At 40.6% G+C, this 18,300-nt stretch overlaps 2 protein-coding genes across 2 annotated transcripts; one reads left to right on the top strand and one right to left on the bottom strand.

Moving 5' to 3' along the window:
• Positions 1-188: 188 nt before the first annotated feature.
• On the top strand, positions 189-2,760 carry znf511 (zinc finger protein 511). The gene is made up of 6 exons (XM_041050127.1): positions 189-394; positions 482-555; positions 1,151-1,352; positions 1,501-1,625; positions 2,017-2,286; positions 2,618-2,760. Exons 1-6 carry the CDS (start codon positions 272-274, stop codon positions 2,688-2,690), a joined length of 867 nt encoding a protein of 288 aa, XP_040906061.1. The 5' UTR covers positions 189-271; the 3' UTR covers positions 2,691-2,760.
• Positions 2,761-3,195: 435 nt separating this feature from the next.
• Positions 3,196-5,776, bottom strand: msx3 (muscle segment homeobox 3). The gene is made up of 2 exons (XM_041050056.1): positions 5,301-5,776; positions 3,196-4,858 (listed from the first exon to the last, which is right to left on the bottom strand). Exons 1-2 carry the CDS (start codon positions 5,659-5,661, stop codon positions 4,452-4,454), a joined length of 768 nt encoding a protein of 255 aa, XP_040905990.1. The 5' UTR covers positions 5,662-5,776; the 3' UTR covers positions 3,196-4,451.
• Positions 5,777-18,300: the final 12,524 nt, after the last annotated feature.

Below are 18,300 nucleotides of genomic sequence, written 5' to 3'. Positions count from 1 at the left end.
TCCAAGATGGCGCACCTCAAATGCCCATGGTTTGGTCACAAAACAGACTCCCCGAAACCAATGGGTGACGTCACGGGTGCTACCTCCATGTTTTATACAGTCTATGATGTTAACACGACAAAAGTCGCTGTTGTTGCTGACATTACGTGAATGCATCATTTGATGAAAAAACAAAACGTCATCGGTACGCGACAACTACAAACCAAACAGACATCTCCGTCGCGACAACTGGACTTGTTTATAACCTGGATATGGTTGCAGTGGAAAAAGTATGAACTCGTCTGTAAACTGTCCGACAGGAAATACGGAGGAGCAGGAGCTGAGGCAGAGCGAGCTCCCGTTCAGCTTCACCCCGCAGCTCGTTCACCTGCACAAGGACCACGAGCTGTTCGAGGTAACTCAGCAACATCATACTGAACCGACCGACCGTTACCGGCTAACCCACTCACCGTAACATACTGCGTGTGGACGCTGTTTACAGGATGGAGACATTCACAGACACTTGTATCTGCAAGACCTCTACACCTCCGAGGCAGACGATAAGCCAGCACCCAGGTATGAAAAACAAAACAATTAGTAGAAACGATAAGTCCACAGATTCGTTTGACAATAGTTCAAACGTAATAATAATTCTTGAAGCAAAACTAGCTTCACTGGATCCAGCCCTTCAAGTGTGAATATTTTGAGCTTATTATTAACATTAGGTATACTTTGATAGTAAACCATATGTATTTGGGTGTTGGACGGATGGTTATTTTGATCTGTACAAAGTTTTTGCTAGCTGGTGACCTTATTTAACCCCAACAATTAAATTAATAGAAGGATTAATCAATAATGAAAATAGCCTATAGTTTATGTGGTCCATTTCATTGCATGGAAGTTATTATCCTATATAGAAAAGTAAAGAACTGTAAAAGTGTACTAAACTGAATGTAGATTATACAAGGTTTACTGGCACTATTAGTTTGGTACAATTTCAGAGACTACACTCATCTGTTTTAAAAAAGAAGGTTTTAGAGAACTGAAAACAGCATTGATTGTATTACACTTTAGTTGCACTTTGAATATGATTGTGATATAGTGGAAAATGGTTAGTCTAAAGAAGCTTTTAGCTGTCGGTCACTTTCCTCCTCCTCTTGTCTCTTCTCAGTGTGTCAGAGTTTGCCTGTCACATCTCTGGCTGCAGTGCGGTCTTCAGTGTGCTGGAGGAGTATGAACACCACTACAACTCCCTGCACAGACATGTTTGCTGCTCTTGCCGTCGCTCCCTGCCAAGTGCCCGGCTCCTGGACATTCACATTCAGGAGTGGCACGACTCTCTCTTCACTATCCTTGCCCAGAGGCAAGACATGGTATGCCAAAGGAAAAAAACTCCAGTGATATATTTTATTGTTTGATACTCACCCTCTTAAGCTATGAGAGAAAGCTGTACATGAAGTGAAATATTTTGAACAATCTTTGAAGACAAGTTTTCTCTGACATTTCTTTCATATTGTTCAGTACCAGTGTTTGGTGGAGGGCTGTGGACAGAAGTTCAGGACTAATAAACACAGAAAGGACCATCTAATAAGAATTCACAAGTATCCTCCAGACTTCAGATTTGACAAAACCAAGAAGGACAGAGGGTAAGACTGCGCCTTCTACATTTTGTCCACTAGATGGCAGCAAAGCACCATTAGAGCTATTACTCTGCATTATTTCAGTGGAGAACCCGTTATTTATAGTAAACGGGATTTATGCCTCTGAATTGACTCTTTTTGACATATTTCATACATAGTTTTGACATAGAGTGAGATTCTCTTTGCTGCCTTATTGAAACCAATCTGCAACTTCTTCTCTAAAAACTCATTTGCATTGCAAATTGTTTTAATTGCATATTTTTGTGTCATGTTTCTGACCCCAAAATGAGTAAAATGGCTTAAATTTATTTTATATTTATATTTAAATTAGAACTATAACTATATTTTTCTTATGTGCTATACATTTGTATATTTAATGTCATGTCTTTGTTAACAGAGCCCGGGAGACAAAGAGACCACAGCAGAAAGACACAGCCATGGAGGTAGTAGACGATGTGTGTGAGTCCGAGGGTGTGTGTGAGGTTATGTGTGATGTGTTGTGTGGCCAGCTGGAACAAGGGGAATCCATGGAGACACATGTGTCCGAGGAAGAAGCTGCTCACATGTCAGAGACTGCCGATAACGGGGAGCACGCAAATCTTTCTGCTGCAGTCCACGGCAACGGGTGTACAAGCACTGAGACACTAAAACCACGATACTCCTACAGGTTAGTTTTAAAATTTAAACAGGTCTGCTGGAGAGCCCTGTGCTAACAGAGACTAAGTCAGCCATTTTCATGTAGGTCAACTGCAAATTTAGGGCAAGTTTTCAGCCATTAGATAAGATGTCAGTGTTCTTGAGGTAAAACCTTGTGAAATTATCTAGTTATATCTGGGTTAAGCAAACCATAGGAATATTTCTTTCTATCAGATATGTACACTAAGATATGCATAAAATAAATGTAAGTTGATATCTTAATAAAATGTACCACAATTTTTCTTATTTAATTGATAAATAATCTGAGATACAAGAAAAACAGCCGTGTTCTTTTCTTGCAGAGTCCCTACAACCGTGTGCTTCGGACACGGCTCCATCCGCGGCTTCAGAGGACGGCGGGGAAGGAGGAAATGAAACTTCGGAATCGCACCTTCTGTCTGATGTCCTTTTTTTTTTTTTTTTTTTAAAGATGTATGATTCAATACCCTTGTCTTGTAACTCAAGATATGTAATGTCACATGTGTCTTTAACTTTAATAAAATGGCTTTTGCAAGAAAAAAAAGTGCATTGGCTTTTTTTTAGGTGATCAAGAATCCCTTTTGTTGTTGTGTGTATTTCTTTTTCTGCTACAAGGCTCCCATCTTGCTTCTCTGTGGTGACATCAAGCCTGTCAGCAGACAGGACCGACTGCACTGCATAGTCTGTCTTTAAAATAAACTTTATTTATTTTCTAAAAGTCAGTGTTCAAAACAGCATACACTATATTTAGGATGTTTATCTTTGGTAACTTTGCAACCAGTTGACCTGTGTTATACTGGTTGGAAAGTTTGACTTGTTTAAAGTCTGGGTAGCGCTGGGTAATGCTTAAATTACAAATTGATTCTGTGAAGAGAAAAACGAGAGAATGACAGAATTTACATAGGAGATTTTAATAATTGTACAAAACACATTTTCACCCATCAAATATAAAATACACTGTACATTAATGACTGATGTGGGTGTCAGTCTTATTTAGCATTTTGGAGTGTTTGAAAAAATAGCTGATGACTTTTATTTACATTTTGAAATGAAACCGACTGTGGTCTTGGACTTTCTAGAGCTCTTTGATCATCTGTGCAAAAAAAAAAAGTTCTCCTTTTGAGGTAATGAGAAAAAAATAAAAACAGGAATAATGTAGATTTATTTTAGAGTTAATTTGTATTTTTATGGATATAATAATATGAATATGTTTGCACTAATTGAAGTGTGTTGTTTTTATTTTTGTTGTTGAAAGACTATAAAGTGTGAAATTGGTTCTATAGCCGCTGATAATAATTTTAGGTACAATCTACAAGTCAAACTTGTTTGGTAACTTTTTCCTTCTACCTTCATCTTATAAAAAAATAAAGTCTGACTGTGAGATGTTATAAAATCTATGATTAAACAGTTAAAATCCTCAGATTATACAGAAAGGTTTTTAGATTGAATGTGGATATTTAAAAGTTGATGCTCTTACGTGTTTTCTATACCAGACATTGTAAAACCGTGTCCTTTTAAGGTGAGAAATTTTGAAAGGCCTCTGAAATGGAAATAAAACATTCACAGGGTCACTTTAGTGAGTCATCGGAAGTTATTGCTTTAAACCCAGAACTACGGGCCCTTAAATAATCATGCCTTCTTCTCTTGCCACCTTAAAATTACTTTAACTAAAGTATTTTCGGAATACCTGTAGTGGAAAAGAAAAGCTCACAGTTCATTTGGAATTTGAAAAACTGAATCCGAACAAAAAATGAGCTCAGTGAGAGTCTGTCATTAAAAACAGGCTTTTTCTGATTATACTGCAAAAATTACCATGTTAACAAATAATTTACCGCAAAGTCAATCTTAAATACTCCATAGAAAATTAATGAAAAACGATGAAAAAGGAACCATTGAGTGAAATTTTTCACTTGTTTCTTGAATGAACGGACTGTTTTCCAGTTCTGCTTATTTTTTTTTTTTTTCGTGTGATAAATAGTCTTCTCACTCCATAAGATTTTTTACTGTAACGAAAAATATTTGACCTAAAAGATTTTAATATGAGATTTCAGGCAGCTTGACTCATAAGATGAACATTTCTGCAGTGTTTGTTATTTGCTGTATGAAGGCATTTTTTAAGGCAGCTTTTCCAACGATGCAGTTCAAAGTTAGTGAGCGTTAAGACAAGTAGTACATCCCATATGGTCCACTGAATAGTCCCGGGACAGGTAAGGCAGGCCGCGGTCCGTTCAGGGCCGCGTAGAGGGACGGTGCGCCCATGGGTGCGCTCAGGGGGAAGGGAAACGCGAAGGCCGGCAGCAGCGGCTTCGCGGCCAGCTTGAGCTTCTCCAGCTCGGCCTCTTGCAGTCTCTTGGCCTTGGCCCTGCGATTCTGAAACCAGATCTTGACTTGTGTCTCTGTGAGGCTGAGGGAGCTGGAGAACTCCGCTCTCTCCGCGATGGAGAGGTACTGTTTCTGACGGAACTTCCTCTCCAGAGAAAGCAGTTGAGAGGTCGTAAAGGGAGTTCTGGGTTTCCTGTTGTTCTTGTGTTTCCGTAGATTGCAAGGGTTTGGGCTGGGAAGTCCTGGAAGTACATTTAGAAAGTCACATCACTTGAATAGAAAATACAGTATGTGATCCATATGACTTAACCATAGACCTGTCTACTTGTGACTAAAGTCAGTTCGAGGAAATATCAAAGAATCAAGAAGCTGTTCCGGCTATGGGAGCAGTTTTCTGCAGCCTTTTAAGGCAACGCAACCACATCTCAAAGTTTTAAAATCTCCTCTCCATCATCTCTAGATTTCTTGAGAGATAAGATCTTTTAGTGAAGATGACTTCAAATCGAATACCCTCGTCATTGTTTTCTATTTAAAAAACCCGAGTACTAAATATTTTGTACATTCATCGATCTTTGGTCAGATTTTTTTTTTCAGATTTTCAGAACAGTATTAGACTGTTGGAAAAGTTGAAAACGAGCTTGTTTCTCAGTTTTAAGGAAGAAAGAATGGTTCTCCTAAACTCACTTGGAGGAGACGCGTAAGGAGCCTGAAACCAGGGGCTGGTTTCCTTGTCACTGAGGTCCACAGCATCTGGTTTGGACCGATAAAGTCCCCTCGGTGACGCACACTCGGTCTCCTCTGCTCGGACGCAGCCTGAACCAGGCTCGGGGGAGTTGAGGCTTCTGCCCGGCGTCCTGTCTGATATGAGGGATTCCACACTGAAAGGCAGATCTAAACTTTTGGTTTTACATCTTCTGACAGGTAACAGGTCCAGCTTGTCACTTCCCATGCCACCAGTGGCTCGGTCCTCTGGTGAGGTCTCCCCCGGAGCAGTCGAGGGCGGTGATCCCTGCGCAGGATTCATTACGCACGACTGAGGTGCCATACAACCAATTTTCCTTCCGCTCTCCTCGTTGCTGTTTTATGTTTTCGTATCTTCTCCTTGGGGAAATCTTTGTTATCCGCCGAGGTTCATCCGATGTTGCACAGCTGCGTGGTAAACTTCAGATTTGGATTTGACGCACGGTCGTGCCTCCCCTTCAGTGAAGTCGCATCAGTTCGTCTCTCATCTTGCCGCCCTCCTATCAGTCTGCCCGTGTTTCCACGTGACTCGACCAAAACAGTTTCTGATAGGTCAGAACTGTCATGACAGCGTAGTGGTCCATTTCATGCACAGTTGTTCTTGACAGATGTAAACCTGCGATTCTGAGTCACCAAAGTAGATTGACTGGTTTTAATTTGTGCACACTCAAAGACTGCAAAAGCACTTATTGCCTGGGTGTATTATTGTTATGTACTCTTACACTGCCTGGCACATTTGCTGTATTATTTAATGTTGAAATATTAGTAATATAAAAACTTGACATCTGCTATCTTATTTTCTTAGTTCAATGAATGGAAATTTAGCTAATGTGGGCAAACGTGGATCATATCTCACCATAACCCTCTCAAAACTCTTTTACTTACAAGTAAATACCTTACTAAGTTTAAAGTTGCACTGATCTGTATTTTTATATTAACAGCAGATCAAATGACTAATTGTAAGGTGAAAGTGTTGCCTTTAGTGAAGGACTATCATCCAGTGTTGCAGGTTCTTTCAATGCTGTAGATGCTTTTAGCGTCTACGTAATGTTATGGTTTTTTATGGCCCCCAGCGTTACTGTTTTGATTGACTCTTATGGCTCTCATCAAGCTTGTTCTCAGCAGTAACAGGAAGCTGCTCTAAAGCTTTAAAAACCTGCAGTGAGTTTCCTGCCCACAGATCAAAAATCGAGCTAATAGGAAACTAAATATTGGACATAAATTCATTTTCAAGGAGATCGAAACATGACTAAATGAATACTAATATTGATTATTTGTATGTTCTGGATGCATAAATAGGCCACTGTTTGCTGGTATGTTTCCCATATTACCTTTATAAGGTGACAGTATATCAGTGTTGCATTCACAGCTTGTTCCGCTGCCCCCAATTTAATTGATGCAGGTTTAGGAGATGGGTGTTAGAGAAAATTCAGCTCACAAAAGTTTACTTGTATAAAATGTTTTCACTCTGTTGAAAAATTATAGTGCTGTTACTTGTTGTAGGGCCTCCTCTGCAAAGTTGTGCTTGGGCACAGTAGTTTATTACAGTGTTTCATTAAAGCAGTAAGACAATCCAGGCTTACAGTATGTTTTAAATAGGCAACTTAAGAGTTATTATCACTGTAAATTTCTATCTTGTGGCCTGTAATCAAATGATCTAGCGTATTGGCTATATTTCAACCTATTGTATTCATTGTGTGTAATCCCTTTGAGAGACAGCAAAACCCCAACTAATGTTGCAGAAGCCCAGTGAAGAGGCCCGTCCAAATCGGACTTGTTTTGCAGCTCTTCATATCAAGTCAAATCATTTTCAGTGAAACCGAATATGTGAGAGTTTTTCTGTCCTATGGCAACTATTGCTGGGCTTGCAGCAGCACTCCGTCTGTCTGTCTGTGTGTGTGTCTGTGTGTCTGTCTGCCTGTAGGACAATTGGTTAAATGAAGTTAACTGTTTCTCTCCCCAAGGTACATTTCTGCTTTGATCCTGCTGCGCCTGGCGCCTGTCTGCTTTCTCTCCCCCTCTCCCTCCCTGTGTGACAGTGATAGATTGCTGGGTAACCATACAAGCTTTCAATGACTGTAATTTAGTGCCCAACAACATTACATTCTCCTCTGCTTACTCTCTATTACCACTCTCGCTCTCCTCCTGTTTGAAAAGGGATGTAAGGCTGTCTGTAATGCTTTGTTTCTCATTTCTCCATTGTTTTATAATGAATGAGTAAATGATATTTCCTGCCTCTCTGAGTAGCATGCAGATGCCAGAAAAAGGCAACAATGATTACAATATTTTGGTTTGAGAAATGAAAATCTATCTATAGTGCAGTAGCTGCTGTCATTTTTATCCATGTATTACTTTTCAATACATTTGGATGAATAGTGAAAATCAGATCAGTTCTTGGCAATCTTTCATTCTGTGTTTCAGAATTATACTTCTTTTTTAGTACTTCTTTGTAGAAAAAAATAACTTTTTTATTAAAAAGGGATGGCCCAGCATGGTAATATTTGCTAATTAACTGTAAAAACAAAGTGCAGCTGAGGCACTAGTTTTTGGTAATTTTGTAATAAATCAAAGTATTGGAAAAAATTTAAATTTTGATGATGGCACAAGATAAAAAGTTTAGGGACCACCAAAGTTATTAACATTTATTGACTCGAAATAAATAAGGCTTTCTTTTTGTACAAAATATTATGCCAATTCATCCTGTAGACATTCAGATACTTTACTGTATATGAGATGACTTTGAGCCGTTGGTGGCGCTATCTGAAAAATCACCAAGTCTTTAGGATTCAACATCTGGGCACCATGGATATTTGTACCAAATTTCAGGGCAATCCATCCAATACTGGACAAGGCATTACACTAAAACCCAAACTGTGAACCTGCTAGATGAAAAGTGCCAACCGCCGAGCTACCCCATTTGTGTGGCTAAAAAAGACCTATCAGCGAGCAGTTATATTTATCATTTTGAAATGACAAATGAAAAAAATGATAGAGAAAGTTGCAATTGGTAAACAAGTTCTGGGAAAGTGTTTATGCCCTATTCTTCAGTACTATTTTAACTTCCCTCACAGCTTAAGCTGAGAAGCTTCAGTTCCCATCAAGAACTTCTGTCACCAACAGTTAGTTATTGTCAACAGCTGTCAGCTACCACCAGCTACCATCAAACCAGACTATGACCAGTCTATCTATCTATCTGCCTGACTATCGGCCTGTCTTTTCCACACACGCACACACGTACACACCTCTCTGAGCCTTGCTGGCTTGCCAAAGTGGAGAATTGTTTAAGGAGGTAATTGTGGTTTCCAAAAGAGTTTTCCCTTAGAGCAAACATGTTGAAGCAAGCTGTATATATTTCATTTTTAAATCGTACTCTTTCATGAGAGTTGGCAGGGCTTCTAGCTCTCCTAAGCAAACTCTGTGGAGGGGGCTGGGGTCATGTGGGATAAACATTTATGAAACACACAGCAGGGAACTTTGTGGTGAAAGTGTATCGTCTTTAAAAGAGACGGGAGGCCTGCCTGGTGAAGCATAACAGAATATTATCCTGTGCCTGAGTGGACCTACCAACCTTGGTATGTCAAACTCTCGATGGATGTGAGATCACAAGCCCTTCTTTCAATCCTGACATTTACAATAAATCACGCTCGACATGGATTCTCTTTACCTTTACAGACAGAACGAAGTGCAGATTGACCTTCACACAAGTATCATATTTATGATTTGGTCCATTTCATGCAGACAGCTTTGCTGGTGTGCTTAAATTGGTCTTTGGTCTGGAAATGCCTCGTATCTAAATGTAAATATCATTAGAGTCCAGTCGCAACTCAAGTCTCAGTTGTAAATATTCCTAGATTCACTTCCACTTTTATGTCTGAAATAAAACATATCCTGACATTTTAATGGCACATTATGTTTTGAGAATCAGAGCTCGTCTGTCTCATCCTCATTTTATACACAGTCCGAGTAAAATCACTGTGCAACTGGAATTTCAGTCAGATTTTAGTTCAGGTCATGTTACTACCAGAACTCCAAATTTACATCCTCAGAACCACATCTAGTTTGTGCATTGTTAGATCATCAGTGAGGACCATTTACTCTGTGACTTTTTCTGCGACTAGTTCATTTCCTGCCATCATGTGACAGTTGAGTCACATGGGGACATGGTGAGGAATTCAATATGAACAAAGCTAATTCTGTCATAACCATTGAGATAAACTTGGACCATTGATTTTCAGGACTATTTCTTTTGTTAAACCTACTTAACATATGATTGGACTACATACACACTGTAAACTGAATAAGTGTTACATTAATTACTGAAATAATAAACTCAAGCATACACTGGCTCCAGCTCAGTTTTCACTCAGGCCCAGTCATGCCAATCATGCCAAAGAAGATGTGGAAGGCCTGAGGTCTTCCCAGTGATGTTTCACCTTATCTGATTGCAAGCCTGAAGGGAACTGCAACAACACGTTGATTATTTGTTTCATCTTTTCCACTGTCAGCACATTCTGTCATGTGAGCTGCTACTCTCTCTGCGCCCACTCAAGGGCAGGTCTAACCTGTCGACCTAAACTGTGGAAAAGGTCAATGACCTCCCAAACATTAGAACATACAGCCTGAGATATCATCTGAGCACATCTCTCAGGGTTTCACCGAGTAAAACATTGTAGGTTTTACGAACAGTGACTACTTTGGCCATCAGTATGCTTCAGCTGAAGTGCTTGTCAGATGGTCTAACAGTCTATGAAGCCTCCTTACCCGACACCTGATGTTGTACAGGGAGCAGCTGTGTCTGACCAACTTTACTTAGTGTTTGGCCAGGAGTTTGAAGGTGTAAATGTAAACTGGGTTAGTTTGGGATTCTTCACATGACTCCTTTTTGTATGGAAAAAAAAGTACAACAATATGAATGCCTTCCAGGACAGACTATCCAAAAGTCTGCCCTTTTATCCCTTTAAAAATCTTTTTTACAAAATTTGCTTTAAATTACATCTAGAGTCATAAATGTTGTAAAGTCTGATCCCAGAATTCAAGCAGCTGAAACTCAAATGACAGTTTTGCTGCAGCTATTAAACTAAATTTTTACACCAGTATAAGATGAGATTGTATGTTTTTAAGCATCTGCTGTGAGGATGGTATCTTAGTAATGTTCTTCTTGAGGAGGACATTCAGATGATGCTTGAAACCTTTGTAATTACCTGATGGGTTGTTGATTGGTTAAGTGCTTTTCATTTATCCTCTATATGTTAGCATGACTCAACTACCGGGGGAAAGTGTTGACAGACAAGCGGTGAGCGGGTTATTATGCCTCTGTGTGTTTTGTGTGTAGGATATTGGGTTTGGTGACAGGAAGGCGCGTTCCACATGGCGTCTGACAGAGATGAGCAGAGCGTTTGGCTGTCGGGGACTCGGCAGTGAGTCTTACCGGCAGTGCCAGGTGCTAACAGGTGAACACAGAGATATTGTTGCTCTATTGTTGCGGTTTGGGAGGAACAGAGGGGGGCGAAGGGAACCGGACACCCTCTCTGGACCCGGAGCGAGCCAGGGGTTGGGGTGAGCTCAGTGACTGCGCTGACAGCAGAGGGGGGAACTCAGATGGTAGCCTGCACTCAGTGATGATAATGACGATGATGATATTAGAGAATGACCCACTAATGGAGACTAGGGATGTTAAATTATCATAGGCTCTTTATTGTCTGGTCATGATAGCAGACGTAGGCGTCGTCAGTATGAGGGTGGTGACAGAAGAAGAGCAGAGGACATCACAGGACTAAAGCAAGAGAAACCTGACACACACACATTCACAAAAACACACACTTGGAGGTACAGCTCTCCCCATGAGTTCTCTCTCATTCTGTTTCTCATCTACTTATCTGGAATCAATCTTATCTCAGTCTTGGCAAGAAAGCATAGTCTAAAAAAATGTTGAATTATTCCTTTAACAGAGGACCGCTGAAAGCAGCATCTTTTAATGTTTTATACTTTTTTTCTGTCTTTTGTAAATTTCAATGTGACCACTAACCCTAACAAAAAACCTTAGGAAATGAGTCATCCTCTTGTTTACAAATCTAAACATAGCTACACAAAGATGTTTATTTTAAGTTGGCTTATCTTTTCATCCACCAGAGCAAAACCGTGGACCATAAATAACAATTTATTTGACATTTAACAGAGCTTGTTGTGTGTTTTAAGTCACATTTAAGGATTGAATACTCTTGTAGAGTAGACGTCTGTTTAGAAAATGTATTGTTGAGAGTGACTTCTTTTGACCTATCTATAGCAGTATTGCTCACAGTTTCAGAGGTGATGTATCTCTATTTCTGATATAGCTTGTGACTCACATTGACTTCAATATATGTTGTGGACGAGTCCATTATGTCAATAAATCACAGTGTCATAATCTGCTGGAGGCTCTGATAATGTTTGCCGCAGAGGAGCTGAAACCGGAACAAACTGGGGTTATGTGCCTTGCTCAGGGGCATTTTCGCACTAACTCTTGATGGTAGTAAAAATCTTTTTCATTCACTTCCCTTTATGCAGATTTTTCAGGCCGTGACAAAAAAACAAAAACGTAAAATGTCAGTGTGATATTCTGGTCGCACACCCATCTCACCATTTATAGGCTAATGCTGTACTTCACCTGTCTTGTTCATCTCAAATGTGAATGCAAATTCTGCATTAAAAAAGTATTGTTTAATTAAAAGATATTTAGAGCACTAACCTGTGGTTGTGTGAGAATGTGAGTGCGTGCCTGTGATCTCAGCACAGTGACAACCTGAACAAATATGCTGAGTTGATTCTTCTGAGATTACAATAGATTCTACGTCGTCTCATGAAGCTCTGAAAGAGATGGGAGGGCACAGCGGAGGCCCCTGAATAAACAACCATTAAATTCTCCCTATGTGAGGGGAACCTTCAGACTTGGGGCCGCGCTTTAAACAAACCAAAAACACCAAAACAGACAGAAACAGCATTTAATGAAGGGTGAGGTAAAATTGTTAGAATAAGGAAGCCAATTTATCCAGTCTGCTTTATCTTTTTAGACTAGATGCTTAAAAGAGGCAGATTAGATTAGTGGACAGCAGGATAAAGTGAGGAAGATTGGTGGAGGGAGAGAAGAGGGAGATGAAGGAGAAGATGAAAGCTTTGTTGTGCTGATGCTTAATGAGCTGGAAAACACAATTGAACTTCTCTGACTGTGGAAATTGCTGTGAGGGCATCGTAAATTAGCGCCAGTGTGGGAGCTAGCCTGTTGACAGAAAAGGGGCTTTGTGTGGTAAAGGCTTCTTCACATGCCTGCAGCCATCGATATCCTCACAGCGGTAGCTCGTAGCACGATGAGGAGTTTGGCGGTTCCTCTTAAACATGGGTGAGGTAACTATTCGGCAGGTTGTTGTTCTCCACTATCTCACCTGTTGATCTGTGCTTTCCAAAAAAAAAAAAAAAAAACGTTGACCTCTATTGTCCAGACCTAAGGCTCCTCATATTTTGCAGCCCACTCTTTCTTTGTGTCCTGCTACCTGTGGATTATTACTCCATAAACATCAAGGCCAGACAAAGAACAGACAGACAAAGATAGTGGATAGGGAAGAAAGGGAGCGAAGAGGAGATGGGTCTAACTCTTCTCTGATATTTAGTGAACTCCAAAGGGTGACTCTTCATTCTGGCTTTGCAGGCTTGGCACATGCCTTCTGTTACTAAGTGGCTTCATATTGAAAGGCTCTGCGGACACTATTCTCTCTCCCACTGGGTGCCAGCCTCTCTGCCCTGGCAGCTGCTGGGCTGTAGAATAGACCCATAGTTTCCCCTCTGCAGGTGAGCTGCACAGCCAAAACAGGGCCCCTCAAAGGCCCTTTCACAGCCTCAATAGGAAACTGACTTGGGGAGAGAGGAACGGGCACACAATGGCCGCCTTCTCTGGACACAGAGAAGATGGAGATGAGCTATTCGGGTGCTGCTTTAGTCTTGCTTATAGCCATGTCGAGGAGAGGTGATGAGAGAAGAGAGGAGAGGATGATTCCCCCTATTAAGTTTTTGAAGGCGTGGTTCTTTCCCCTCAGCATTTTTTTTTTAGCTCTACCACTGCCGTGCAGGGATGTCCTGTCATCCTGCATCTCTGATGTAATTGCTGTGCTTTTGGAACCTGACGAAACTAAATACTTTTTCCATGTCCTGGGGCAACGGGGTTGATACTCAGCTCCTATCCACACCTCCCCTCTTTCCCCCCCGTCTCCTCCACTGGAACTCCCTTTCTCCCCAGCAAAACTCTTCCCATGCAGGGAGGAAAGAATGCACCTCCCTCTGCTCCCTCTCACCTCCTTTTCATACTTTGCTTTTTAACTTTCATTAGCAACAGCTTTCACTGACACATGAAGAGTTGGCAACGCAAAGATAGGGCGAGGGAGGGGATGAGAGATGGAGAGAGAGTTTAGAGGGGAGTGATGAAGGAAAGGAAAAGAGGGTTATCCTGTCTCTTTGTTGGTAATTGCAGCATGTCCACATCCTGTCAAACCAGAACAAAAAACAGAAACACAACCAGACAACCTGGATCTCTGAATTTCTGCCTTTAATTTATCACTGGGTAATAATTTAGTATTATGATTTACTGTCTCATTAGTCATATTGTTAGCAAATTATTCCATCAACATATAGTTTATCATGGTTGTTTAGCTCATTTAAGACCCTAGAAGTCCAATGATTACTCTGCAGCGTGCTTACATACTGCTTCTTACACAAAGCTTAAGGGAAAAACATCACTTTTTTACCTGTTATCCATAAGTGAATTGTATTTTCTTGATCTCACATATGTCTGCTATCTGCCTGGAATGAGAAAATGTTTGTCTGGGGCAAAACCAATGTTTAAAGCCAACATTTCCACAGACTGCTGACCTGAAGATTTTGTCGCAGATGAACATTTTTAAGACATTTTTGAGGAAGAAGGCATTTTTGAGATTACAAAAATACAAAAATGGATTCAGTTTGCTTCTGGAAAACAGGTAAAATGCAATGCTTTGCATTTTTTCTTCCTTTTTTTTTCATTAATCTCTTTCAGTGTCCCTACTGGGAATATGGCCCACCACATTCCTCACAGAAATGAATGCGGCGCAAAATCCAATGTGACTTAAGCCACAAGATATTTTAGGACAGGCTATGTGAGTTGCATTCTAATTTATTAGAACAGATCATGAGTTTGTTCTAATAATTCTGTTCTAGTAAAATACTAAAACCCCCGTGAGGTTAAATTTTTACCATGTCATTATGAATCCATTAGTTTAAAAAAATCCTATCAAAATGAATGATGGTGATTGTCATTTTAATTTTGCCCCTTTTACGCACCACTGCTCTAAAATACAGAAATATTTCTACGGTATATTCTTTTGTTATTGTTTTCGTTTCACATGAGATTTTGAACACACTGTCGTCTGAGAGATTATGGAGCCTTTAGCTGTCTAATATAATTAAGTTGGGTAAGAAGATGCTATCAGTCCTTGTCTCATTATTCTTCTCTTTTCTTTCTCTCTCCCTCCTTTCCTCTCCTCCTCTAATCAGTTCCACTCTGTTATTGCTGGCCCCGGGCTGTTTACCTCTTTGCTAAACTGCTTTCACAAGCATGAGACCAAAGCCTGCTCAAATGTCTATTAGACCCTTTAAATACCCACTCAGACCCACAGTCACTGTGTGGCTGACCTTACAGCGGCTGCTGCTATCATTATGGAATCAATGCTCCCTGATCTGGCGTTCCTCACACCTTCTTAAGCCAGGAATCGTTTTTCCTTCTGAAGTTAGTCGACCACTTTTGAAAGGTTAAGTGGTGAATAGGGGCTCTCATGGCAGCTCAGAGGGCTGAGCAGACTGACAGAGACAGACTATGACCGCAGCCCTGGAGGACATTAAAGGCTATGAAATCCAGGACAGACAGTTCAACATAAATTCTGAGGACAGACATGCTCATGAATGCGCCACGCTTCATGTACTATTTGCTCTGAGGTTTTGAGAAGAAAGAAGCATTTCCTGCAGTCAGACCAGCTGGGAGTGATTTAGTGACATTAGTAAAATCCCATTCTGGCAGGCGTCTCACCTCAGGGATAGGTTCATAGGGCTGTGTAAACCAATAATGTAATAGTAACCTTCTTTGGTCAGATTCATCTTGTGCTTGCTTATTTGGAAGACATAGTGGGCATCATTATTCTGTTAGCTTAATTTGCAAAGAGCACTCTGACTTTTGAGTCTACCTCTTGACATGTGTGAATACTTGCTTAAATACATACAGTACAGGGGAGTGCTATTTATTATTGAACAAAATTTGCAGTTGTAGCTTTTGTTCGCATGAACTGCAGCATATCACCTTTCAACGCCATGTTTGAGCGCTTGATCTCTGACTTTCACCACATCATCACATCTCATTACTCATGATAAAGAGACCAAAGAGATTAAATATTACTTTCAGACTTCGCCTGAATGTCTTTTTCCATTCAGCAATGGACAAATTTGAGATTATGCTTTGTTGTCTCATTGCACCACAAAGCGCTTGTATATGTACCTGTTCCAAAAATCATATTTACCTGTTAATTCTCAAAGCTTAGTTTAACTTCCACAATCTTATTCTCATATTGAGAAATATGTAAATCACAAAGAAAAACTATAAATATCACTGCAGTAAATCTCCTTATATGGCATCTGCTTTTCCTCATACTTCTGCTCCGTTTCCGTGCACATTATCTGAAGTTTTTTTTCTATCCACATTATGTAAACATGTCCAACAGCAATAATCTTAACTCTGCAGAGATACTGCGTGTAACAGTGTGACACTGGTGCTTATTTTATACATTGAGCTGGAGGGATTCAGAGGAACTGAGGAGGAAATCCACATTATTGTTGTATTAGTGTAGTTAACAAAAAACCCAGCACTGAGCAGTGAATTTAAAAGACTTATTTGCAGTGCTTCCCTTTAAAGTAAATTAGATAGAGCAGTATGTATGTGGCAGCAAGTTATCACATATCACTGATGGTGACCCCTTTCTCTTTCATGCTTTGTCTCTTTTTACTCTGCGTTCTGCAGGTATGTAATTATGGTTTGAAAAGACTGGAGCCAGACGTGGCACAGGGTGGGAACAAAGCAGGGTCTGGGAGGCGAGGTCAGGGAGCACAGTGGCTGCACGGTGGCTACAGAGATAGACATCTTAGGGACAGTCATCGTCCTCAAATGAAAGTCTGCTAGTGGAGTCGACTCGGAGGTCTGACTCATATCCTCTGACTGTGCCGAGGATATTTCATGTGGCATTGAAAGATGTGGAATGAGACACTTTGCAATCTGGCATGAATGGAGGCTGTAGTAGCTACGGCTGATGAACGATGCATTACATGTAACAGGATTCCTCAAATCCGATTACAATTTGTCATTGAGACGCACTGTAGTTACTGAAAAAAATGTATCTGAATTATACAAAACATGGATCTTGACTAGGAAGTATAAAACAACTCTTTACTGCAAAACATTTACAACATTCAGAGTGAAATCTACAAGTATCTCACAGAGTCCACGTCCAGTCCTGTTTTGTGTTTTAAACATAAAAGAGACAGTTGTTATCATAGTCATAGTTAACAGGGTGAGATCACGCTATGCCAAGAAAGTTTCTTCTTGGATACTCCAGATTTTCACTTGTAAGTTGCTGGAAAATTAACAGTAGATGTTTTTATTTTTGGGGAAGTCAAGATCTTTGGACAAATTGGTCATTCTGTGGTGAGAAACATCGTTACTGTGATGCCAAGCTCTCCTAGTGCCAATTAGTTGTGGATAAATGGTGAGGACCAAAGATTAAGTAATTATCTTTATTGAATCAGCTGGGTTTGACATTCTTTGTCAAAGGGGGGGTCTGTAATTATCCTTTGACTGTGTAAAAAAGAAACCACTGGTATTTGAAGCATGAAGATGCACAAAAAGGAGGCATAAATCACATTCAATGAGATACAAATAACAGTCTTTCATTAAGCTTTGAATATTCTCACAGGCTCAGCTTTTTATTTCTTATGATAAAGAAGTATATGAACTTCAAAAGAGAGTTTTGTCAGCTGCTCATATCTGCGTAATATCCCTATCTGTATTGAGGAGAAACTAAAAGCAGAGAGCATAAAAAGTTTCATCTGCCGACATAACTGCACAGAGCGGGCACATGTTTCTTTAATAAGGATGAAAGCGCGGCACTCTTGTAACCGGATCTCTCTGTAGCAGGCAGCTTTCCATCAAGGAACAGCAGGATCCTGTCTTTAACCCAGGAGCATCAGGACAGATGGGACCGTGACACGCAAACTCAAACACACGCAAGTTCAGAGAGTGACAGAATCTGGGAGGATCTCTGTGTTCTTATGGGTGTAATTGTGTTGTGAATATCAAGGGAGGCAGCAGCAGTAAGGAACATCTGTAACACCTGTCCTCACTGTTAACACCTGTACTCAGTGTCAGTATCCTCTCTGTTGTCGTGACAGTGTTTCACAGGATGTGCTCCCCGCTGAGTGCATCGAGCTGACGGCTCTGTGATCAATTCTGTGGTGCTGGGGGTCAGAGGTCAGAGGTTAGGGCTACTCCAGCTGGCAGCCAGGGCCACAGTGGACTCCAGCAAAGAGGCATTCAGTAGCTGGAGCAGGAGGGGGGGAGAGGGGGAGGCAGAGGAGGTTAGGGGGCCGAGGTTGTTTCTCTCTGTGTCTTGTTTGAAGTGCTCCACCCTCTAGGCCTTTTTTTTTTCTGGCATCAATCATCACGACTCTCGGATGTTAGTAAAAGCTAACAGATATCTTTATATGACATTGCACAGGCCTTTAAATCTAAAAGTTAAACCAACCATAATCAAAAGTTTTATGTTAACAATGGATCACATGACTACGTGTATGTGAAAGGGGTCACTTGTAGAGATAAACCCAAAGATAATTATTACCTGACCCGACT

Source organism: Toxotes jaculatrix, chromosome 11 (genome assembly GCF_017976425.1).
Source record: "Toxotes jaculatrix isolate fToxJac2 chromosome 11, fToxJac2.pri, whole genome shotgun sequence".
In the NCBI taxonomy this organism is placed as follows: Eukaryota; Metazoa; Chordata; class Actinopteri; family Toxotidae; genus Toxotes; species Toxotes jaculatrix.
Note: the sequence above shows the minus strand (reverse complement) of the source record. Positions and strands in the feature narration are given on the sequence as shown.

What these genes read in the sequence shown, in the direction of transcription:
- znf511 (XM_041050127.1), top strand. Translation starts at nt 272, where the DNA reads ATGAACTCGTCTGTAAACTGTCCGACAGGAAATACGGAGGAGCAGGAG. An exon ending in GACGATAAGCCAGCACCCAG is followed by an intron (nt 556 to 1,150) that starts GTATGAAAAACA and finishes GTCTCTTCTCAG; the next exon opens with TGTGTCAGAGTTTGCCTGTC. An exon ending in TTGCCCAGAGGCAAGACATG is followed by an intron (nt 1,353 to 1,500) that starts GTATGCCAAAGG and finishes CATATTGTTCAG; the next exon opens with TACCAGTGTTTGGTGGAGGG.
- msx3 (XM_041050056.1), bottom strand. Translation starts at nt 5,661, where the DNA reads ATGGCACCTCAGTCGTGCGTAATGAATCCTGCGCAGGGATCACCGCCC. An exon ending in TCCTTACGCGTCTCCTCCAA is followed by an intron (nt 4,859 to 5,300) that starts GTGAGTTTAGGA and finishes ATGTACTTCCAG; the next exon opens with GACTTCCCAGCCCAAACCCT.